At 43.9% G+C, this 25106-nt stretch overlaps 1 protein-coding gene across 3 annotated transcripts in view; it reads left to right on the forward strand.

The window, feature by feature from the left end:
- Positions 1-25106, forward strand: part of KCNAB1 (potassium voltage-gated channel subfamily A regulatory beta subunit 1) — a 307111-nt gene that overhangs the window by 212976 nt on the left and 69029 nt on the right. For all 3 annotated transcript variants that reach the window (XM_054713662.1, XM_008142222.3, XM_054713663.1), the window contains exon 3: positions 21706-21743. In XM_054713662.1, coding sequence (XP_054569637.1) covers positions 21706-21743 — 38 coding nt within the window. The remainder of the gene's footprint in view (positions 1-21705; positions 21744-25106) is intronic.

The raw sequence follows: 25106 nt of genomic DNA on the forward strand, positions 1-25106 counted from the left end.
AAGGGAGTTTGGGAAGCATCCTTCTGCCAAACAAAAGTTTAAAACTCTGCTCTAGCGTGTGAAAAACCATTCTAAAACTTGGATCAGGAGTAGGACGTGATCAAATGTATTAGAATTGTTTTCTGGCAGCGATATAAAGGCTACATTAGAGGGGGAAGGGTTGAGACTGGAGACAAGGCAGACGATGAGGCAGTGGTATTAAAGGTGGACCAGAAGGAGATGATTATTCAGATTATTCAGGAGGAAGAATAAACAGAACCCAGTGACCTCAGGATGCAGAATAAGAAGTCTCCCTGAGCAAGGAAGGATGCTTGGGTTCCTGGATTGGGCATGTGGTGGATGAGCTGAAACCTCAGGAGGAAGGGCAGAAGGGGGCAGTAAGAGGAGGGAGGATTCAGTGAAGTGGGAGCATTGTTGGGGAGTGGTGATCAGAGAGCCTGTGACCTGCTTTGGAAACCCAGAGGGAGCTCTGGGCTGGGAATAAAGACCTGGGAACTTCTAACAGTGATGAACCCAAGGATGTCCTTAAGGCCACCTGCATATTCAGAGTGTTGAGATATTTGCCCAGGTTTAGGACACCCGCCTGTGGAGTTTGCCACACGGCATGCTCCCTGAGAGCAGAGACGGCCTCTGCATTTTCTACACTCCTATTGTACCTTTAGCAGATCACAGTATCTGGCAAGTATAGGTGCTCAAAAATATTTACTGAATGAATATCTGCATAGATGGATCAATTGCTACAGAATGACAAAAAGTGCACTAAGTAATAATGAAGATCCAGCAGAGGTCAGAAATCATGAACTGCTGAGGTCCAGCCAACCCAGTTCTTTGGTTTTCTTCAGCAGGACTTCAATTCAGAAACAGAGAAGGCCACGTGAAGGGAGGTGAGGAGAGGAGATAGGGGTCAGCCCAGCAATGAGAATTGCCCCCAAAGCAGGTCATGGACAAGGGGGTCTACCATGCCATGGAGTCCAGGCTGGGTCAGCTCAGAGCCTTCTCAGCAGGGCTCTCACTCCTGTCATTACAAAGAGGCATCTGCCTACATTCTGAGTTGCTCCATATAGTCTCTCATGAAGAGAAGGAGGCCCGTCTGATTCATGCCATGGGAGGTGACACACCACTGTGGGCAGCTACTCCTATAGGTGCTTGAAAGGGGCTGAATTTACCCGGCACCACTCACTCTCAGGTGTGTGTGCTTCCTGCCAGATGAAATGCTCACAAGGAAAAGGTCATGTGATGATTAATTTTATGTGTCAACTTGACTGGGCTATGGTGTGCCTGGATATTTGGTCAAATGTTATTCTAGGTGTGTCCTGAGGGTGTTTTTGGATGAGATTAACATTTGGATGAGTGGACTGAGTAAAGTAGCCCTCCCCAGTGTGGGTGGGTGGCCCTTATTCAATCAGTGGAAGGCACGAATGCCTAGTACAAAAAGGGGGACCCTCCCTCCAAAAAGAGGGGACTCCTCCTGCCTGACCGCTTTGAGCTGGAATGTCAGACTCGTCTGGCCTTTGGAATTGAACTGAAATATCCCCTCTTATCAGGCCTTAAGCCTCCTTGCTTTTGGATTAGAATTTATACCATCAGCTCTGCATGGACTGAATCTACTACAGTTTATGGATGGCAGATGTTGGGACTTCTCAACCTTCATAACCATCTTAGCCAATTCCTTATAATAAATCTCTTTGTATATGTACATGCATATTTAAATATCATATATATTTATATAAATACATTTGTATGTTTTATAATATACTAGGGGCCCGTTGCAGGAAGATTCCTGCAAGTGGCCACTGCAGCCACCACTGCCGCCTGCCCCACCCCGCCCGCCGCCAACACCCACCCTGCCCCGCCCGCCGCCACCGCCATTGCGGCCGCCGCAGCCACGCTTTCCCTCTGGCAGCCGCCTTGCTTTCCACTTTCCCTCCCTCTTCCTTCTATGCTGTCTTCAGTCTTCACTCCTCCCTCCCTCAGCGTATGCAAATTAACTGCCATCTTTGTTGGGTTAATTTGCATACTCGCTCTGATTGACTGTGGGTGTATCGAAGGTACGGTCAATTAGCATTTTTCTCTTTTATTAGTGTAGACTACATATTATAATTATATAGAAATGTATGAATATATCAATAAGGAATTCTATAAAAATTGTAAGTTTCTATTTCTTTGGAGAACCCTAACTAATAAAATTGTTTTGCTAGTTTTTAAAAACATCACACAGGCATATGTGCCAAGCTGACAGGTACTTCTAGGAGTGCTGTAGAATATAGGGATACAGGGAGAGCTCAGATAAGGGGATATGTGGTCATGTACTCATTTGAGCGTATATTGAACCTCAGGTAGAATACCATCATCCCAAAAGGAATTCTGTGCTGTTCACTGGTCAGGAAGGACACTTCGTGCAGTCCTACAAGACAGGGTTAGGTCTGGATCTAAGGAATAAAGAAGAGAAGGAACACTCCACGCCTTTGGGGCCCTGTTTTACACAAACCTCCAGGCTGTGATTCCTAGGTAGTGCCAACTGACTCCATGAATATGGAACACCTTGGCGAACCTACACTGAACCTCTCAAGAGATGTTTCTTCTCAATTCCAGCTGCATATTGACATTACCTGTGGTGCTTTTAAACATGCAAATAACTAGTCTCCACCCAGCCTAGGGCAAGTGTTTTTAAATGTCTGCACTGATGATTCTGAGGCAGTGGCAGGGTGGGAACCCATTGCCCTTACCAGATGGAAGCGGATGGAGACAGGTGTGAGCTGGTATCTGGTGAGCTAGGTGCCAGCAGCTATGATTTCTGTCCACTCGATAGCTGCTGTCCTCAGTCCCAGACCCTGGATCTGAGCTGCGGCCTCCAAGAGGAAAATCTGCCCAGGGTTGGCCTGGGGCTCTCTGGAGCTGAAGTCTGGGGAAGGTTCCTGGGGCAGGCAGATCCAGCTCAATCCCCTTCCATTCAGCACCTGCCACCTGGGCTCATCCTGCCTTATTCCCTTCCCTAACCAAGGGAACCTTCTAGAGCAAAAGCAGGGAATCATGAAAATAAGCTGGTGGCTTCTTTCTAATGTGCAGAATGTACTGGTGGCTCATCTCCCTCTGTTTCAGAGATGCTGTCACTGCACTAAATATTTTGACAACAGGAGAACGTGACTTTAAATATTTAGCATGGATGGCATTATTTTTGTGACACTGAGGCCAATGCAAACTAGGCACCTCACCTATCATTCTAACAACATAACAACAACAATAGTATTTATAAAGTGCCCCCCGAGACTCTTGAGAAACAATTTAAAAAGTGCAATTTCTTCCCTCAGAGAATTTACCAATTTTCCTGCATAGCCCAGAGTAAACTATCTGAAGACCAAAATACCCACAGAATTTAAATGGTGCATGAATATTAAACATGTAACGGGAGAGTTTTAGGCTTGTCACTTCTCCTGGAACGTCTATCTTGAGTAAATGCCATGGTGCATACACATTAAAAATGAATCCGCATTTGTGTTTTTACAAAATAGTTTTAAAATGTGGCTTCTTCATTTTTTATACCTTCACGGATAAAATCCTTCTTAAGAATTGCTGACAACCTGTCAGCCTGTGCTGTCCCTCGTGGAGTGTATTAGATAGGGGAGGGGGGAGGGCACGGCAGCCTGAGGTTCATGGTCAGAGTTGGGGCTTGGAGAAGAGCTTGAGAGGGAAAAGCAGAGGAGGCTACAACAACCCCAATGTGTGTGCGCACACACACACCCTTCCTGGCCCTCAGTGTAGTGGTAAAGGGACAAACGGCCCTCTAATGCTAACCTGGGATTCAAAAATGAAACAAACAGTTGCGTCGAATACGGGGTGAGAAGGTCCTCCATAGACCCAGAGGTGGGCAACTTGCTGGAAATGATAACAATTTAGAAGCATGGTCTCACAGTTATGAGAGTGAAAATAAGTCCTTGCAGTCGCCACCCCCTTTACAGACAAGAAAAACAGAGGCAGGAAGAGGGGAAATGTCGCAGCCAGTGGTAAAGACAGCAGAGCCCCATCTCCTGCCCCTGGCCCCTCCACCAGCTACCTGGTTCCTGCCGCCCATCACCTCCAGCTCCCAAGTCCCCACAGTCACTGTCATCATCTGCGGCTCTTCACTTCCTCAGCCTCCTCTGCCCAGGCTGGATTAGATCCTTGGGCTAAGTGTCCCCAGAGGACACCCTGCGTTTATGTTTGCTGGGGATAGCTCTTTAAGTCTGACTTATTTCCTGCTGGGTTATCAGCTCAGCACACATGCCTATGCCCATGCCCATTTATGAAATGAATGACTGACGGAATGAATGAATCACAACGTGACCAGTGCTCTGGGAGAAATATGAGATGCTATGGGAACACACACAAGGGCTGCCTAGGTTTGAGTGGGGGAGGCCATGGAAGGCTTCCTGAATGAAAAGACATCTGAGCTGATTTCTAAGAGGAAGGAGCTATCTCAAAGAGTAAACAAGCAAAAAAGCAGTTTAGCAAGACCATGATAGAGGTAGAGAGACAGAGAGGCAGAGGTAAAAGACAGAAATAACACAGATCAGGAAGTGGCCACCTTTCCCGGGGGGCAGGGTGGGAGCACCTGGAGGCAGCAGGATTTTGAAGGATCATAGGAATCTGCCAGGCTGATGAGAGAGAGAAAGACACAGGCGGCTCTTTTTGCTGAATTTTCCTACTCTCTCCTCACTCAGATCCAGGCTTGATTGTTGCTTTCCTGACCATCCAAGTCCAGCTAGAGGCTTTCTATTAGTTCCCATCTGTCATCTCTTACTAGTATGTAGCCCTTGGGGCCATGTACTGTAATTGTTTGAACATTTATCCATCTTCCCTGCTAGACTGGGAGCTCCATGATCATCATCTGCCATTTTGACCTTACCATCTGGTATGGTTCTGGGGGAATGATGGGAGCTCAATAAATATTTTATAAATGAATTGATACATACATTTTAGGAAGGGAAGCATGAAGACTAGACTAGCATGGCCTGGAGAAGGAACTGCCTGGGAAATAAAATGATTAAAGAGGGTTTTAGAAAGGTTATGAAGAGCATTGAGGCCAGGCCATGAAGCTTAGAATTTATTGGTTTTGTGCTTGGGAGTACGGAATATTTAACTCCAGGAGTCACTTGGTCAGATGCGTGTAAGGAAGCTCATTTTGGTCACAGTGGTCACCAGCGCATATGGCAAGTTGGAGAAGACTGGGGATAGAGGCAAAGAGACAGGGTACATATGACTCAAATACGGTCCCTTTGGCAGAAGATTAAATGTGACAATCCGTTGCCCACTAACTGTGAGACCAGTTCATCATACTGTGAACATATAGAGAGAGCCTGTACAGAATCCATCAGGGGGCTGTGAGCTAGATGAGGCTTGATCAAATTAAAGACAGGTAAAGAAAATGTTCTAAAAGAATGAAATAAAATTTCAGAAAAAAAGATCTAACATAGGTATCATTGTAGTAAATTACAAAGTTTTAGAATTGGGTAAAAAGAAAGTGCAAGTTCCTAGGTATGCTCTTTAAGGAAAGGGACAAAGATAAATGGAACATAAAGAAATGGGCAAATACAAATCAGACAAGTATAAACAAAAAGGAATGGAAGTGGGGGTGTGAAATTAAGAGTAAATAAATAAAGTAGAACCAGACAAAGAAAAGATACAGCAATGAGAGGTGCTAATCCATGGAGTTTCCTTAACTCCGGAGCCAGTGCACACTCACCAAAAGATTAGGAAAGAGGAGTGTTTGCACACCAGTGGGAGTTCTCAGGCAGCTGTACACTCATGGGGAGTGGGCAGGGCATCAATCTTATCTGCTATGGGGAGGCTGGTAGATTTGGTAGCAGGAGGTGGAGGGGGTTACAGTTTGTTTGCTTTTATGTTCTTTGCTGAATTGCTCTGTGAAGCAGGAGGCATGATTATCTGCCGATGATGAAGGAAGAGGAGGTGGGATCTAAGGTTGAGAGAAATAGGACAGGTTTGAAATCTAAACAGTGGACAAAAATGATGAGAAGCAGAAGCCTAGTGGGCTCTATGCACAGTTAGTGTAAACCAAGGAAGTACAATGCATGGGGCTCAGCGGCCTGTGATTTCCTCCAGCACCGCTCAGCATCTTGGTTATAGGTGATGAGCACAGAGAGTCAAATTCATTCAGGTGTGAAATTTTGCCAGGCAGATGCAATGAAGGAAGAGTGAAGCAATGGAGTTGAGAATAGGGCAAGAGAGTCTTCTAAATGGTAAACCATATTATCCAGCCACCCTAACCTTTCTGGTTAAGGAAGGTATTGAAGACAGAGACTAGGTGAACTGAAAGAAGGTAAAGGGTTAGAATACAGAGTGTGAGAGAAGGTAACTGCACAAGATAAGCCAGAGTGAGAGATTATAGCCCTTGAGAGCTAATGACCAGATCATTTTTTTAAATTGATTTTTAGAGAGAGAGGAAGGGGGAGAGAGGGAGAGAGAGAGAGAGAGAGAGAGAGAGAGAGAGAGAGAGAGAGAGAAAATCAGCAGTCTCCCACATGCCCCCTACTGGGCATTGAGCCTGCAACTGGGGCATGTGCCCTGATCTCAAATCAAACCAGCAACCTTTTGGTACACAGGATGACACCCAACCAATTGAGCCACACCGGCCAGAGCTGATGACCAGATCTTTAATACATATATTGGAATATGAATGAGGCACACCTCCATTCAAGTTTTCTTGTGTGCAATCAACACACCTGTGGTCTTCTAGCTCCACCCCATCAACATTTTTCACTGTCCCATCTGTCATTGCCTGTCTTACAAACATGTTTTAAATTGAGGTTTATACTTGGGAGTTTGCACCATCCAGGGTGTGCTAAATATATGTAATTTCTTTATCATTGTAACTTTAAGAAGAGTTGGCATTTTATTCAGATGAATTGGTGGCTGCTGTGTCACTCCTTCAATCAACCCACCAGAATTATATGAGGGAGATAGCAGATCCTCAATTACCTCTGCTAAGAGAGGGAACAGTGACACAGTAAATAAAAAATGCACATATGTTTGTCTTTAAAATGAAATTTGCATTTCTATTTCTGAATGCTATAGACATGAAAACCTGTTAGTGAAAAATCAAGAGTTGCTCCAAGGTAATAAATGATGTAGGAATGATATAATGACCTAGCAGCCCATCTCCAACTAGACTTTGGTTAAGCTTTTAAGTCTCTCTATTGAATTAATCATTCTACACGGCACCAGTGGGAGAAATCCTGTCCTTACCCCATAAGTCTGATGTGTCTCATTTGTACCCTATTCTATCAGGATTGGTGGCCCTTATAATCTTGTCCCAGAAAATGAGACTGCTGATGCTCTTCTTTATTCTACCCATTTTTAATTATGTCCACTAAGCTATTTTTTTTGCTACAGTCATTTACTGCCACTGGGATTTTTGTGGAAGTTTAATAGTAGTAATAAAATGAAGGGCAAAGCACCAAAGAGAGAGTTTTGAAAGAATAGTCTGTAATCCTTCATTTGGCCAGGGCTAAAGACCCTACAAGGCATCACAATGTCCAGTTTGGAGTCAAAGCCATGTTCAGTCTTCTTTGCTGAGTTGCTTTTCTATGTTTGGCCCTATATCTACTGTGTCTCTTCCTCCCACTCTGAGCTTCCCGTCATTCTGGGACCTTGTAGGGGGATTGAATCCATTTCAACAATGTTTTAACCACTGCCTAAACCAGTTTCCAACTCTGGTTGCCAATACCATCACATGGGGGCTTTCAAAACACACCTGTGCCGGGGCCCTTCCTCATACCAGGATCCCATATGGGACAGGGCATCAGCTCCTCAGTGATCATACCCACGGGGCCAGAGTTGAGGATCACTGGCCTGGACAAGGAGCTCTCCACCTCTGTTACTTGCTCATCAGATGGCTGAGTCCAGTCATGGAAGCTTTGTGCACCTGAGGGATTTTGTTTCCCATGCAGCATGCAGAAGACACAGGCAGTGACCAGGGAAATGCCACCTTTGGTGCCTGGTGCAAGAAGCAAGTGCCAGGTGGGGTCTTTCTTTTTTATTTACCTTGGTTTTTAATTGGTATTCAATTAAAATTCAGAATCTTGCAGCATTTTTAATGTTAATGTTTTAGTCTATTCACTACTGTCCATATATCACTTCAGAACAATTCATAATAAATAATAACTTCTCGCTCTAGCTGGTTTGGCTCAGTGGATAGAGCATCGGCCTGCATACTGAAGGGTCCCAGGTTCATTTCCAGTCAAGGGCACATGCCTGGGTTGCGGGCTTGATCCCCAGTAGGGGACATTCAGTAGGCAGTCGATCAATGATTCTCTCTCATCATTGATGTTTCTATTTCTCTCTCCCTCTCCCTTCCTCTCTGAAATCAATATATATATATATATATATATATATATATATATATATATACACACATATATATATATATTTTTTTATTTTTTAAATAATAAATTATCCTGTGCTTTAAGATGGTTATACTGTTAGAATTGATGCATTCTCATGTTGATTATGGCTTTCCCTGTGGTTGCTGGAAAAGTTATTTGTGTTCCTATAGAATTTCTGCTGCCTCAAATATCATCTCTTTGGAAAATAAAAAGGAAAGTATCATCTAGTGAGTACCTGTTGTATGCTTACTACTATACTGGACACTTGACATATGCTATTAAAATCATTAAGAGCATGGTTGTGGAGTCAGACTGCCTGGGCTCAGATCCCTGGTTAGTCATTCTCTAGCAAATAAACTCAAATCACAGAGCGGTCATGAGTTTCAAATGAGATAATGCCTGTAAAGTGTGTAGCACTGTCCCTGGCATAATGTAAATTCTCACAAAAGGGTTGGCTGGCATCATCATTGCCTCATTCTGTTCTCACAACAACATTGGAGCAGTTGACATTATCCATTTTAGAGGTGAGCAAAGTCTCAAAGATGAATCTATTTATCCAGGGACATAATATCAGATGTATCTGAAAGAAAATGAAAATGCCTACCATTCAGGGTTGTTGCAAAATATGAGAAATAAGTTCAGAGTGTGTTGCCTAGGACCTGAGAGATGGTTGACCTGCAAAACTGTGCTCTGTTCTGGGTCTTGGAGGAACAGAGATGAACAAGACAGTCAGATTCCCCATCCTTGTGGAGAACAGGCCGACGTCTCCACCCAGCCTTCAGGAACCATGAGGTGTGCTAAAGATCTTTTGGAGGCACATCCTGTGTTAGTTAACAGAAAGTTCTAATCCTTTGTAGCGAGTGGCCCCTGAGGTTCTTGACTAATCGAAAAATGATCAAAGATGGAGAGTCACCAGGCGAGTATCCTTGCTCCCCAGAGTTCCTTCTGGGAACATTCTCCCTTGTTTCCTGAAACGAGGGTCCCCCCTGATGTTAGCAGGAGTAACAAGACTCTATTCCTGCTTAACTTACTGCTTTAAGATGGCAGATGCAAGTGTTATTCTACCATAATGACTTCCTGGATCCAGGCCAGCCTCCCAGCTGTCCTCTGTGCACACTGCTGTGGTAGCTGGTGGATACCCAGACCATTAACTCAGATAAAAGCCACAGATGGATTCATTCAGATCAACTCTTTTCCAAGCAATAAATTAATGAAATGATCGGCAGGTAATAAAAGAGTTTATTGAACATTACTTCTATGCGAATAATTCCCTCTCTGCAGTTCTTGAATTTATTCATTCATAAAACACTTAACAAGCCCCTCCTCTCTGCCTAGTTTTATTTAGTCTCTGGGAACACAGAGATTATCCCAAGATTTTAGTAGTTTTGAAAATGTCTTAGGAAGGCCTATCTTCTGTGTTTGAGAATAATCCAAAATATTGTTGGCATAGAAATATAATTTTTATATTCTTTGATGCCCCTGGTTATCTAAATTTCTGGATATCTTTCCATACATGATGTTTGGAAATTCCATTCCAAACATAGAACTCTGTGGTTATATTGCCATCTCCTTGATGCCAAAGCCTGGCTGGGAACAGCAGTGTCCAGATTGGGCCGCCAGGAGCTGTTCCGGGCTTCTCCCATGCCATAATTAGTTTTTCAGTATAGTGTAAAGTATCATTTCAAAGGAGAATGGCTCTATGTAAAGTTTTAATTAAGTGGGATCTCCTTAGATTGAAGATATACCAACACAGTTTTATGATTTAGTATCGCTCCATTTTCTTCTTTAACATGATACATTCCTACATGTAATCATTGAAAAGGGAAGGTCTCTGTCTGTTAGTTAGAAATAGAGAAAGAATCAGTTCATTAAAAAAAGTCTCATGCATAGTTCTATGGGAGATGCAAAAATAACCCATTTGTTTCATCTGTTTGCTACAACTATGAATTTTCTATTAGGAACAGGATGTTGTAAATTTAAAAAGCTAAAATAATGAATAGTTCATACCCATCAGGCACAGATAAAATAAGCTAATCTTTACAAGTAAATTTATAAATCTACAGGGGAACATGGGGACTGGGGTAATTTGGGAACTTTTAAAATCTTTAAATCTAAATGATCCCTTACATAGTTTCTCAGTTTTAATTTCTCTACATTTCAAAAAGCTTCTTAGTCAACAAGTATGTGAATTATTTTGTATTCTTATTTTGAGTTATTAGTGATATTTAATACTATAGACATTATAAAGCTCATAGCCCAAAAGGAAGGAACTGTTGTAAAATATTTTTCATTCTTTTTTATAGTATACTAGAGGCCCGGTGCACGAAATTCGTGCTCTGCGGGCCTGATTGCCCCCAAAATACCCTCCCCTGCTGGCCTGATCACCCCCAAGGCTTTTATTAGTATAGATATGACCCTGCACAGAAAATTTTACTAACCCTGCTTTACAATAAGGGCTTGACGATTGAATCATTAGGACCAGACACCAAGATTTCCTTTCTTTAAATAGTGGAGGGAATACTTATCTTGTATTTAAGTTGCCCGGAAATTAAAATGAGATAATGACTTAGAAAAGCATAAAAGCACCACATAAAGACAACTGTCTTTTTAATGAAGTGGCAAAATGAAAAACACTTTTTATTCTCCCCTTCCTTCCTTTACAGCTTTTATTTAATCTTTGAAATTCATAAAAATTTCACTCCAATTTTCATTTCTTTACATTCAACATTATTTTGTATTGGTTTCAGGTTTTATATTAGTTACAGAATAGTGGTTAGACAATCATATACTTTACAAAGTGTTCCCCGATATTTCTAGTACCCATCTGGCATCATACCATCATTACAACACTACTGACTATATTCCCTATTTAAGTGACAATGGGTTTACAGGTTCCTTTCAATCTTTCTTTTGTGTTTTTTTGTCCTTCCTTTTCTTTCTCACTTCTTCCCTCATTTTCTTTATATAGTATCTCAATTGGCCATCAAAGATCAGTGAAGGCACTGGGACACGCTTCATCCATTTTACAGACCAGGAAACTGAGGCCAATTCCAGTTGGCTGTGGAACTTGACTCAGGAAGCCCTCAGAGCACACAGGAAGCCCTCAGAGCCATGCTCTTTGCGCTTCCTAAGGGGCAGCGGCCCAGCAAACAGAACAAACCTTCCAGTCAGGCGTCCCAGCCTCTTTCTCAAGCACCTCTTCATTGCGGATGCTCCACATTCTTTCCTCTCCCCCCATTCTTTACTGCCCCCCCCTTCTCCGAAGCAGGTGGAAGGCTTCCCACTCACTGCCTAGGCATGCTCTGCTATGGGGCAGGGTGTAGCGAGCTTGCTTTTGGGTGAAGGCAGGAGCAGGAGTCACTGCCTCTAAAGTGTGAAGGCCACCTGAGCGAGGCCCATTAGCACTGGGAGCTTCTCTGAATCACGTCAGTCAGTCCAGTACCCTGCAGTGCAGCACCCCTTCACTGAGGTGGCTCCACCCCTCAACCCCCGCCTCAGGGGTGAGGGTCCTTGCCCCTCTGCCAGGAGTCCTTCCATGCCCCTTGATCCCTGGCTGGGCCCACCCACGTCTTGGGGGCACTGCAGAACCTCTGTCTCTCTGCAGATAAAGCAGATCCCTGCCCTAGGTCTCTGCAAAGCTATGAATCTGTGGCCAGAGGCCTGGTCTGGGTCTCAGCAACCACATGCCTGCAATGTTCCCAGGGACCCTGGGAGCGGCTGGGCAAGTCCTGCCACGCCCCCCGTGGCGATCGCGGCCTGGATCAATGCGGGAGCGCCCAGCCGGGCCCGGCCACGCCCCCCCCCCCCGTGGCGATCGCTGCCTGGATCACCGCGGGAGCGCCCTGCTGGGCCCGGCCACGCCCCCCCGGTGGCGATCGCCGCCTGGATCACCCGCAGAGCGCCTGGCTGGGCCCGGCCATGCCCCCCCCCGGGTGGCGATCGCCACCTGGATCACCCGCGGAGCGCCTGGCTGGGCCCGGCCACGCCCCCCCCCGGGTGGCGATCGCCGCCTGGATCACCCGCGGAGAGCCCGGCTGGGCCCGGCCACGCCCCCCCGGTGGCGATCGCTGCCTGGATTACCGCGGGAGCGCCATGCTGGGACCGGGCACGCCCCCCCGGGTGGCGATCGCCACCTGGATCACCCGCGGAGCGCCTGGCTGGGCCCGGCCACGCCCCCCCCGGGGGGCGATCGCCGCCTGGATCACCCGCGGAGAGCCCGGCTGGGCCCGGCCACGCCCCCCCCGGTGGCGATCGCTGCCTGGATCACCCGCGGAGAGCCCGGCTGGGACCGGGCACGCCCCCCCGGGTGGCGATCGCTGCCTGGATCACCGCGGGAGCGCCATGCTGGGCCCGGCCACGCCCCCCCGGGTCTTGTTTTCACTAAAAGTTTGCCTCACCATGGAAAATACACTTATTTCCTTGCATATCCTGAGCATCCTGTGAGCACGTACTGTGGTTTTAACATACGGATACACCACAGTTATTCAAAATTATTACTGTTTGGAGAGAATAACTCCATGAACCATCAAAAAATATATCCCTGCAAAAAGGTAAAGATTTGACATGAACTTTTCAGAGATTAAAAAAAAAAGTGTAAAGGAAATTATGTTGACTTAAAACTTTTTGACATCTCTGTTTTGCCAGAGAGTTCTTATTCACAGTAACTTCCTGTGGAAAGATAAAAGATAAATCCAAAAAAGAAATAAAAACATATATTTGAGCACATGCTATTTTCCTGGCCCTGTGCTCGGCATTCACAGAAAACAACAACAACACTGTCAATCTTAGTAATATATCCCATTTTAGAAGATATTGAAAATAGTTGAATGTTTTTGAAAACAACAACAGAAATTGCCATTTGGCCCTAGTGTCTGACAGTAGGTGTCTGGTTTTGTTCTAACACTGTGTACATTTCTTATATGAGTTTTTCCAAAGAATGAAGTGAACCAGGCACATTAATGAAACATGCTAGTTGTAACTGCTCTGTAAACTTCACTGTAAGAATTTTCAACATATAAATGTCAGTAGAAAGAAAGTGTGAGGTATTTTAACCAAGAAACTTAGGACAAGATACTAACAAAACACAAACACCATCTCTTTTTCATGTTTGAGAAGTAGGAACAGCTATGCTTTGTTGAAACCCTTGTTTATTAAATGGATTTCCCTGTGAAGTAATAAAGATTAAAAAACTTTGCTTCTTATTATAAAAGTAATAATATTAATTTCATTTGTGTGAGCAAAAATGTAAAGAGAAGAAATATTCATCTAAGAATCTTTTGGCCTTATTTTATGTTAAATTTCTACAAAAGGCTCAGGTGCTAAATAAATCAATTCAGGAGTCATACCTACATAAGGAAATATAAGGCGCTTAAGCCATGGATTTAAATTACTATGTATTATTAACTCTGATGTCTAAATGTGAGGAGTGGAAAGATTTATTTTCTGGGGGAAGATTTAGGGCATTGAAATTTCATTCCTATCCTATGCTCACAACAGCCTCTATAGAGGAATATCCAACCTCGAAATACCACCTCTTCTAAGCTCCTCCCCACCTCTCATTCTCCTTCCTTGTCCCTAAACTTTACTGATCAGATTAAATGGGAAACAGAACAAAATGATTCCAAGAAGATTTGCCCAGAAACAAATCTTAGAACAAAATAGAGCTGGCAGCATCCCTTGGCACTCAACGAGATAAAATCTTAAATCAAAGGAAAGTATTAAAAATTCATTACCCTTAAAACCTCAAGCCTGCACATGGGTGTTAGAAGTTCAGGGTCCAACTCTCCTCTGGTTTTTCTGGGAGACACAGCCAGCTCGCCACCCCCACCCCAGCCTTGCCTAATCTAAGACCAGGCTCCTTTGCCACTGCTTGTCCATTGGCTCACCCTGCCCAGATTACTTCAGTGACAGGCACATCTCATTATTGCCCAGCTCTTAGCCTTGGCTCTGGGGTTCTTAAGGGTGTGAGAGCTTAATAGCCAGGATGGCTCTGTGCATGAGCTCTCTCGGGAAGATAAGATAAAACCTGTCCTCAGATTAAATTGGGAGACCCTGGGAACAGGGAAGTGGCCCAGAGGACTGGGGGCAAGTGTGTGCCATTCTGCATCCACAGATGGGGCACTCTGAGGACAGATAGAGATGTGAAGCTTCTCAGAAGAAAGCTTCTTTGGTGGGAGAGGCATTTGGCAGAGGGAAAATCATAGGAGAGTAGGATATTGTTACAAGCACGTAGAACAAACACTAGGCTGCATCATCTGGCACAAGGGGTGGGGAAGGGAGGTAGGCATCATTCCCAGAAAGCAGCATGGGGCTGGGAGAGACCATGGCCATGGAGGCCCCACTTCTAACCAGCTGTGGAAAGTTATTTCTCTACCACTCGCTCCCTCACCTGTAAAATGTGTAGAATTCCTTACCATTTGCAACAGCATGGATGGATCTGGAGAGCATTATGCTAAGTGAAATAAGCCAGTCAGTGAAAGATAAATACCCCATGATCTCACTCATTTATGGCTAATAAAGAACATTACAAACTGTTGAACAAAAATAGACAGAGGCAAAGAAGCATTGAACAGACTGTCAAACTACAGCGGGAAGGTAGGGGAGGGTTGGAGGGCGGGGGGTAAGAGATCAACCGAAGGACTTGTGTGCATGCATATAAGCACAACCAACAGATGCAAGACACTGGGGGCGGGGGGAGAGGGGGCGAGGGCAAGTGCCAGGGGGTAGGGGAGGCCGGGGGGAGGTCAGTGGGGGGAAAAAAGAGAGAGACATATGTATTACTATTTGTAATACCTTAAACAATAAAATTTAAAAATTTTAAAATTAAAACAAAAAAACAAACAAAAATAAATAAATAAAATGTGTAGAGTTCTTCAGACCGTGCAAAGTTGCCTGCAAATGGGAACACTGCTTGCACTTCACCTGCCTGAGAGCCCACGTTGATGCCACATGGCCTTTAGCGCTTCCATACCTGGCTCCATGGTGATTTCAAGCTCTTTTGTAAAGTGCAGTTGTGAAAGCCCCCTCTGAACCCCGGAACTTGAGTGGTATCATTGGTTCTTGCCAGAAAAGGTAATCAAAGTAAAAAAAAAAAATTTTTAAAGGCTAACTTATTATTACATTTGTTAACTCAGGCCAGATGCTCATTAGTAATACACTGGCAGCCAACAATGAAATACCAGCTGGCAGCTTGAACCCTAAAACAAGGGCTCGGCTCTGTAGAAAACATCAGCAGGTGCAAGCCAGAGCAAGGAAGAGATCTTTGCCTGCACCTTTTATAAAAGACAGAGCCTTGAACTGGGTCCCAGGTGCCCGGACAGAGGTGCACATCTTGTTTATCTGTCTGGACACAACTGGGTTGCTCAGTGTTTTTTTTCCCAATCACTTGGGCTGCTTGTTACATATAAAGACTCCCACATTCTACCTTAGATCTGCAGAACCAGAATCTCAGAGTGGGGCTCCTTTCAGAAGGTTGTTAATGTACCCTGAGGTGTAGGAACCATTGATCTGAAACTGGACATTAATGCTCACGTGTGGCAGAGGCTGTTAAACGCCCACCAAATTTCACAGCATCCTCCTAACAACCCTGTAAACCAGTTATTGTTGTTACCCTTCCTCCCTGTGCTAGTGAGTGATGGAGTCAGAATTCCAGTCCAGAGCTGCCTGATTCCCCCTGCTTGCTCAACAACTCACTCTACTGCCTCCCCAGCAGGAGGGTAGATCCATTTCATGCTCTTCAACTGGTAGACAGTGCCAAGGGCAAGAAGCCCGATTCTTCACCTCTGTCACCTGTCTGGACGTCCCAGCCCTGTCATCTGAGACTTCCCTTCAGGCCAGATTCCCTGGTATCTGCTTTCTGTTTGTTTGGTTTGGATCTTGCATCAATATGAACGTCAAGGTACTTGTGCAAGTTATGTATCTTATTGAAAGAGCAGTGCTGGCTCCACATCATCCTGTCATTAAGAGGGGAAAGTTGGTTGGGGGTTGAGGGGTGGGAGAGTCCAAGGAGACATGAACACAAAATGTCACATTGGGTCCTGCCTAGGATCCTGGAATAGAAAAGAGGACAATGAAAATCAAAAAAGGTCCGTAGTTTAGTTCCTAATATTGTACAATGTTAATTTCCTGGTTTGATAACTGCACTATGATGAGATAAAATGTTAAAGGTTATATCTAAATGTCTAAATTAGCTCTTCATACTCAAGCAAGGAGGTCATTTAAATGATAAGCATGTTTCCCGAATGAATGGCAAGAAGTAAACCACCAGCAAGGTAACTACGTATCCAAGATAGGGGTGTGTGTGTGTGTGTGTGTGTGGGTGTGTGTGTGTGTGTAAGAGAGAGAGAGAGAGAGAGAGAGAGAGAGAGAGAGAGAGAGAGAGAGAGAAGGTATTTTTTCTTTTTCTTTTTTCCATTTCGCCAATCATTTTTCTATGCCGTGGTAGATGTGCAAGGGACCCAAACAGAGGTTTTCAAAGCATCTAGTTCTTGGTACATAAAGGAGTTTCACCAGAAAATACAATAACAATCCAAAGTTCTCTTTATACTCCCCCTGCTGTTAAAAAATTAGAAATAACAAATGTCAGTTTAGTAAATTTATCATCTAAATAACATCCCACTAATTTGAGATTTCACAGTGAAATAATCACTCGCCATCCTAAGTCTCAAGAAGGCATGTTCTCATTAGAGGCAGAAAAATGATTAAGAAAACTGTCACAGAGGGTTTTGACAATCATATGAATTAATAAACCACCTTAGACCTTGTGGAGGCGGGCAGTAGAGAATAAAATCATACCAACAGAATCCCCTGTCTGGAAGGCTGCCACTCTACCCCCTCCATCAGGAGGGAATATGTCCTATTTGGAAGTGGCACCTCTTCCTCGGGGTGGCTGATGGACCCTGCCTACACTGTGCCATACACACACCCTCCCCCTGCCAGGCCTTGCTGCCAAGGAGAACCCCCCTCTGGGGTAAGGTACCAAAACACGTTAATCACCTCGGGCCTAGGACTGTTGATGAGCATTGCTCATGTTTCTTGAAATTGAAAGAAGCAAGCTGGTTTGCTAAGAAATTTATCCAGTATTTTGTAAATTAATGACAGTCCAAAGGCAATTTAATTTAACCAACAATTATCGACCATCTACCAAGGACACACTTCTATTTTAGGGCTGTGGAGATAAGATGATAAATGAAAAAAAAAAACTAACCTTCAGACAGTTCATTGCTTAGTAAAAGATATAAAGTTGGTAAACAAATAACTATAAACAAATGAGTAAGGAATGTCTAAAGGGCCAAAGTAAGCTGAGTGTAAATGTAACAGGGTCCCAGAATGGAATCATGTATATATTTAGGGTAAACGTATATGCTATCCCTGTTCTATTTTATCCTAAACGTTTTTAAATAACTAAAAAAGAAAACATTTAATTATTACTATTTCTTTCATAATTCATTACTGCTTTTATTTGGAATAAAAAACCTGACATCTTTATTCTATACCACGATGTCAGTCAGGTCCTGTATATTTTCACTGTGATATATGTTTTACAGCCTTAAAAACTTATGATAAGGTTGGTAGGTAGCTTTATGCAGATTGATTTTTCAGATTCATATTTCTAAAAATAAGCTTTTCCCAACATGGATAGAATTATTGTAAATGGTTCTTATAAGTAGAATAATCTCCTCCAAGATCTGTGTGTAATGTTGCCATCATTAGTCTGGCTATCAATGTTGTCATATTTAGTCTTCAATGCCATTTCGTACTACATTTTGAGAACTTCCAATCATAGCACTTCATTTGTGCTATCAAAAATTAATTAAGCAAAATAAGCCAGTTAGAGAAAGCCAAATATCACATGATCTCACTTATATGTAGAATCTAATTAACAAAATAAACTGATGAACAAAATAGGGCCAGAGGTATAGATGCATGGAACAGATCTCAGGGGTGGGAGTACAGGAAGAGATTAACCAAAGAACATCCTATCTAATAAGAGAGTAATATGCAAATTGACTGTCACTCCAACACACAAGATGGCTGCCCCCTATGTGGTCAAAGATCCCACCCCCATGTGGACACAAGATGGCCACCACAAGGTGGCCAGCAGGGGAGGGCAGTTGGGAGGGACCAGGCCTGCAAGGGAGGGCAGTTGGGGGCAATCAAGCCTGCAGGGGAGGGCAGTTATGGGTGACCAGGCCGGCAGAGGAGGGAAGTTGGGGGCAACTGGGCCTGCAGGGAAGGGCAGTTGGGGGGGACCCAGGCCTGCAGGGGAGAGCAGTTGGGGGGGACCAGGCCTGCAGGGGAGGTCAGTTAGGGGCAAACAGGCTGGCAGGGGAGCAGTTAGGCATCAATCAGGCTGACAGGGGAGTGGTTAGGGGGTGATCAGGCTGGCAGGCAGAAGCAGTTAGGGGCAATCAGGAAGGCAGGCAGGTGAGCAGTTGGGAGCCAGCAGTCCTGGATTGTAAGAGGGATGTCCGACTGCCCGTTTAGGCCTAATCCTGTCCCAGATTGGAGAGGGTGCAAGCTGGGCTGAGGGGACACCCCCCCCATGCACAGATTTTGTGCACCAGGCCTCTAGTATATGCATAAATGCATAACTCGTGGACACAGACAATAGTGTGGGAGAGGCCTGGGGAGCAGTGGGGTCTGGGTGGAGGGGGGCAAAAAGGGAAAAAATGGGAGATGTCTGTAATACTATAACAACAAAACATTTTTAATTAAGAAAGCTAAAGCAAATAATTCTGGTTTATTTTCATGAAGTTTGAAATCCAGTATTTAATGAATGGCCCAGTTTCAAAGAATAAATTTCAGGCTATCAATTTCATTTCTGGAAACTGATTGCAATATAGGAAAGTGGACTAAATTATTCTTTAACAACTGAAATTTCCCAAAGACTCTATTTTGTCAGAACTGAGAGAAGCAAATGAGATATTTATGCAAATACTTGTAAATGCACCTATAGAAAAATTCAAAAGGTGTAGATGAGTTGTAATGTCAGCAAGAAACTTGGAACTTCGAGACAGTCTTTGGAGATAGGACTGATCCCTTTGATGACATGAACAGTTAAAAAAATCTCTGTCATCTCAGTATAAGTAAACCAGCAAATTCATCAAGCAGACACTGGCCTGATTTTGCTCCAAGATGCAAAAGAATGGCCAGTCCATGGCATTAATTATTGAATTCATGGCCTGTCTCATTTTAGCTTTTCAGCCCAAAGCAAACTCCTGATGAATGAGAAAATTAACAGTTATGGACTTCAATATTTAGTGCCCCTACAAAATACTGCTGCCTGGGGATCTGGTGTTTGACAGGTTCAATGTTAGCCCCATCCTTTGTGAGAGCCCCATCTGTAGTCAACACATAACTCGGAACAGAGCATCCTACATCCACTGGTCTGAGATCTTTGTCATCACAAAGTAAACCATTCCCTGATGTTATGCTTTGCAGAAATTCTTGTTCAAAAGCTCTTTGACCCTTCCAAAATTCTCAAAATATCACAAATAAGCATAGCTAATAGCATGTTATTATTTATATCTGTGTTCTCATTTGCTGCAATAGGAAATGCTACCAATAATTTAACTTATTCTGAAAGTTTTCAATCATATTTTTAACATGCTGAGCACAATGATTCTGATTATACTAAAATTTGCAAGTGCTGGTTTATTCTCTGGACACATGATTTCTGCTGCATTCAAAAGAGACTCTTTTATAATAGTACTAGTGGCCTGGTGCACAAAATTCATACATGGGGGGGTGTCCCTCAGACTGGCCTGAACCCTCTCCAATCTGGGACCACTAGGGGGATGTCCAACTGCCAGTTTAGGCCTGATCCTGGCAGTCGGACATCCTTCTCACAATCCAGGACCACTGGCTCCTAACCGCTCACCTGCCTGCCTGCCTGCCTGATCACCACTAACCACTCAGCCTGCCAGCCTGCTCGCCCCCAACTGCCCCTCCGCCAGCCTGCTCACCCCCAACTGTCCTCCCCCTGCTGGCCTGATCACCCCCAACTGGTCCCCCTCCCCCGCTGGCCTGCTTGGCCCCAACTGCCCTCCCTGCCCCCCGCTGGCCTGATCACCCCCAACTGCCCTCCCCTGCCGGCCTGATTGCCCCTAACCACTTCTGCCTTGGCCCCGCCACCATGGCTTTGTCCAGAAGGACGTCCGAAAGGTCTCCCAGAAGGTCTCCCGGTCTAATTTGCATATTACCCTTTTATTAGTATAGATTGTCTGTAAAAAGGTTTTGATGCCATAGCTATTTTTTCACCTAAGAGAACTGCATTTCACAGCAATCACTTATTTTGCTTTCATTCAGAAACAAACACACCCATCTTTTTTGTATACCAGTCATGGCTGGTTTTATTATGGTGCCTTAAGTTATAATTTTTCTGTGCAAACAGTCTTTGTTTTTATGTTCTTCACATGCACCCAAAAAAAAGTACACTCCTATTTTTTTCTTGAATCCTCCACTCTGTTTTTTAGGAGATGCACAAGCTTATTTTTCTCTTAATTTTACAATTTAAAAAAGAGCAATAAACATGTGGTAGGAAATAACAACTGCATTTGATTTCAGTGTTGGAAATGCAAAGGAAGGTATGTGGACTTTGACATTGCCCCTCAATTCAGGAGTGTCTGCCTTGTGGGAACACCCAGCCTTCTGTTGTTAAGAGAAACTGGAAATCAGACATTTTAAAGAAAAATGTCCTAATTATTTAAATGTTGCTACCTTATTCAAATTTCATTAAAATAGCAAGCTGGTCAGCATTGTTTTAGCCAGGCAAAACAACTCTGCAAGTAAGTGCAAGGTGGTACGTGTCACCTTCTGGGGCTTGGAAGTGAGCATTGGAAAGACATTTGAGAGGTAAGAGGGAATACAAAACAGAGTCGATTGTTGGAGACAATGAAGGAAAGAACCACAACCCAAGACCTTACCTTCACTTTCAGCTAAGGGTAGCTCCTTAGCTAAGTGAGAGCAAGAATGGGTGTGTATCCAGAGCAGGCATGGTACCGTTGCCTTCTTGCACATTAGCATTCATGGTCCTCAGTCAGAAGAGAAAGCATTGTGTAAGACTGGGATGTCCTTAGCATGTATGGTACCTATGAATGAGGAAAGGGCCTTCTCTCCTCCAGGGGGATGCAGACTCCTGCTGGATGACTTAGTGAGAGGAGGAGGATGGGCTGGACTTCAGCCCCCAGGTGTCCCTCATCCAGTTACCTTCAGGAACAACCTGTTGAAGTAGTCTTGTTGTGAGAAAAATTGTTTCCTCTTATTATACACAATATTATAAAATGATTATGTTGTAAGTAATGTACAAATATTTATTCTTTTCTAGGAACATGGGTGACATTTGGAGGTCAAATTTCAGATGAGGTAAGTTACTTCTGTCTTCCATTATGCTGATCAAAGAAAACGCAGAGAGAGCTATGTGGTAGGAGTATTCTGCCTGAGTTTCTGGCATTTTACAAGGATTGCTTTAGTCATGGGAAATGGCTAAGATTGACTCAAGTATTATTTTCAATTTTATCTTGCTTCTTGTATTTTTCACATTTAGACTATTAATCCTTGAGACTGTCAATGCATTACATGTGCAAGCTCAGTAGATAGGGAGAAGGAACCAGTTTGGAATGAATATTAGTCACTTTATAGAAAGATTAGAAAGATGGTATTGCTGTTGTTTGTTTTAGCCCCATCTAGGGTGACCAAACTGGTCCCAATTGGCATAGACTTTCTCATTTTAGCAGGGGGTTTCTCAGACCAGAGCAAACCAGGACAGTTGGTCATCCTGGCTTGGACAAGTTAATCCAATTGCTCTGAGTCTTAGTTTCTCCTATGTAAAATGGGATAATAATATGGTCCTTCAAGATCTGTAGAAAGAATTAACCATGTTATGCATGTAAGATATTTATGTAGCCCTTTGACTAGTAGGTAGTAGACACTCAGTAAATGGCAGACACTCATTACATTCCTTTAAATTTTTGTTTACAATTCAAAAACAGTGCTTATCATGGTTATATGCTTATCATTGCATTTAAGGAATACTTTCATATGAAACCTTACCATTGTAACAGCATGGGTGGACCTAGAGAAAATTATGGTAACTCAATTAGAGAAAGCTCATTACCATATAACTTCATTCATATGTGGAATCTAAAGAACAACAACAACAATAACAATAAACACATTGAAACAGACTCATAGGTACAGAGAATAGATTGATAGTTGCCAGAGGAGAGGGAGGGTGGAGAACTGGGTGAAAAAGGTGAAGGGATTAAGAATCTATACTAATAAAAGGCCTGTGGCTATCAGGACCAAAGGAGCAGCGGCTCTCACAGTGGGTGGGGTGCGAGCTACTAGCGGCAATGGGCGGGGCAGCCAGCTGAGGCAAGCGGAAGTAAGCTACTCATGAACAATTTCGTGCGCATTGGGCCTCTAATTACCTATAATGTGCTGAGCCCGGTACTTGTCCCAGAACAAGTCATTTATAAAGGTAGTTCTTACTATCATTCCTAAACAGAAGCTTGGGGGGCCTGGGGATCTTTACCCAGCTCCCAAGGTCACTAGCATTCATTTATAGATCCAGGGGGAGGAATCTTATCCACATATTCTTATCTGTCTGAATGCCTGTTCCCAGTATTGGGCATAGGTCACCATAGAAAGCTTGTCACATAGGGGATTCCTTAAGAAGCAGACTCTGAGATGGAGATTAGCATGCAGAACAGTATTAGGAAGTGATCTTAGAATCAACACGTGGCAGAGAAGGAAGCAGAATTGGGTAGACAGTGAAACTGAGGCATTATGCAGTCTCAACAGTGACCTCAGTTGAGCCCACTGGGAGCTCCAAAGCTGAGATGGCCATGTAGGATTGTCCCAAGTTGGGGCAAAAGGACTGAGCATTTACATCTCTTATACGACCAACCATTGGATAGAGGCTGCTCTAGGAAGTAGGTTTGGTGTTGGGCTAGGCCAGTGGTCGGCAAACTCATTAGTCAACAGAGCCAAATATCAACAGTACAACGATTGAAATTTCTTTTGAGAGCCAAATTTTTTAAACTTAAACTTCTTCTAACGCCACTTCTTCAAAGTAGACTCACCCAGGCCGTGGTATTTTGTGGAAGAGCCACACTCAAGGGGCCAAAGAGCCACATGTGGCTCGCAAGTCGCGGTTTGCCGACCACTGGGCTAGGCAATTCTCTTTAGCCAAGTGCAATTTCCAGAGCAGGCTGATAACTTGAAGGCCAGGATTCCTAAGCAGCTACAGGAATAAGCCCTTCAATTCTGAAGGAGGATCTGGGTGGCCATCACAGGGCCCTCTGACTGGTATCAGGTAGGATGTGTGGAGGAGGCCCAGCTTGCATAGGTCAGAATGTGCATGGCTGACCTCTGAAATGAATCATTTCAAAATTATGACTCTAAAAACTGCACAATAAAGTCATGAGTGGCTGGAGCAGCTCTCACATCAGATGCAAATCAGACAAATATCTACTCTCCTTCCAGAGAGAGCTGTGGCTTCCCTCCAGGTCCCTGCAGAGAGAGTGCCAGCAAGGAAAAGGAAGGGAGGCACAGATAGACCAGTCACACCAGTGGCTGAATTGCTAGAGCTCAAATATTTCCACATGGCAAAAATGTAAGCCAATAGCAATAAATTCACCTCCCTAGATTTTCCAACTTTCTCTCTGGCTTTGGATGAGCTCAGCACAAAGCAAATACAACATGGATCCTGGGATGACCACACCATTATGTGCTGGGTGACGCAATCATCAGTGTTGCCTCTGGAAGGGATGATGTCCCCGTTACTGGGATAGTTCAACCATATATTAAGTAGCCACTGGACAAGGATCTCATCAAAATTTTTCAAACATGAAACTAAATAACCCTGTGAGGTGCCTCCCAAAGATGATTTGGCTTCATTATAAAACCAAAATAGATGTTATTCATATGAATAGTATTTTTAAGTAATGGTAAGAGTGTATTATCATCTTATAGCATTTAATTTTTAGAGTTTTACTTACATTTTCTCATCAGTAAAGTAGTTAGGATTCTTTCAACTGCAGGTACCAATAAACTCAACTCAAATGGGCTTAACCAATAAAGGAAAAAATGATTTTGACTTTCACCATGGAAGTATAGACCTAGAGCAAGCTACAGGGTTGACTCAATCAGTGGGCCTCACTCCATTTCCTAGGGATTCTCTTGGTCCTGTATTCCTTTGGTAGTAAGAGAGCTATAGGAATCCTAGGCCTCAATGAGGATAATACCTGCAGGGTAAGAAAAGGCAAAGTGAGCCTCCTTGGGGCCTCTGGGCTCCCTGGGGGACCTGAACAGAATCACCCTTGTTTTTCAGATGAAGAAACTGAAATACAGAGAGGTCAAATGAATTGACCAAATGTATTTATCCAGTACATGGTACACTCAGGACCAGAATTTGGTCTTCTGACTTAGTTCAGTGATTTCATTGCTTCACATTGAGGTCTTCAAATGCTGTGGCTGGGAAACATCTCAGCAATCATTTAGTCCAACTCTCCATCTAGGAGTCTTCATCTTATCTTAAAATTTTTCTCTCTATAAGATTTATTATGAACTAAAGGCCTGATGCATGAAAATTCATGCACTGGAGGAGGGTACCTCAGCCCGGCCTGCCCCCTCTCACAGTCTGGGAGCCCTCAGGGGCAGGAGGTGACCCGGTGATCAGGGGAAGGCGATGCCCCCATCACACCTCTGCTGCTGCCACTGCCG

This window comes from Eptesicus fuscus, chromosome 3, assembly GCF_027574615.1.
Source record: "Eptesicus fuscus isolate TK198812 chromosome 3, DD_ASM_mEF_20220401, whole genome shotgun sequence".
NCBI lineage: Eukaryota > Metazoa > Chordata > Mammalia > Chiroptera > Vespertilionidae > Eptesicus > Eptesicus fuscus.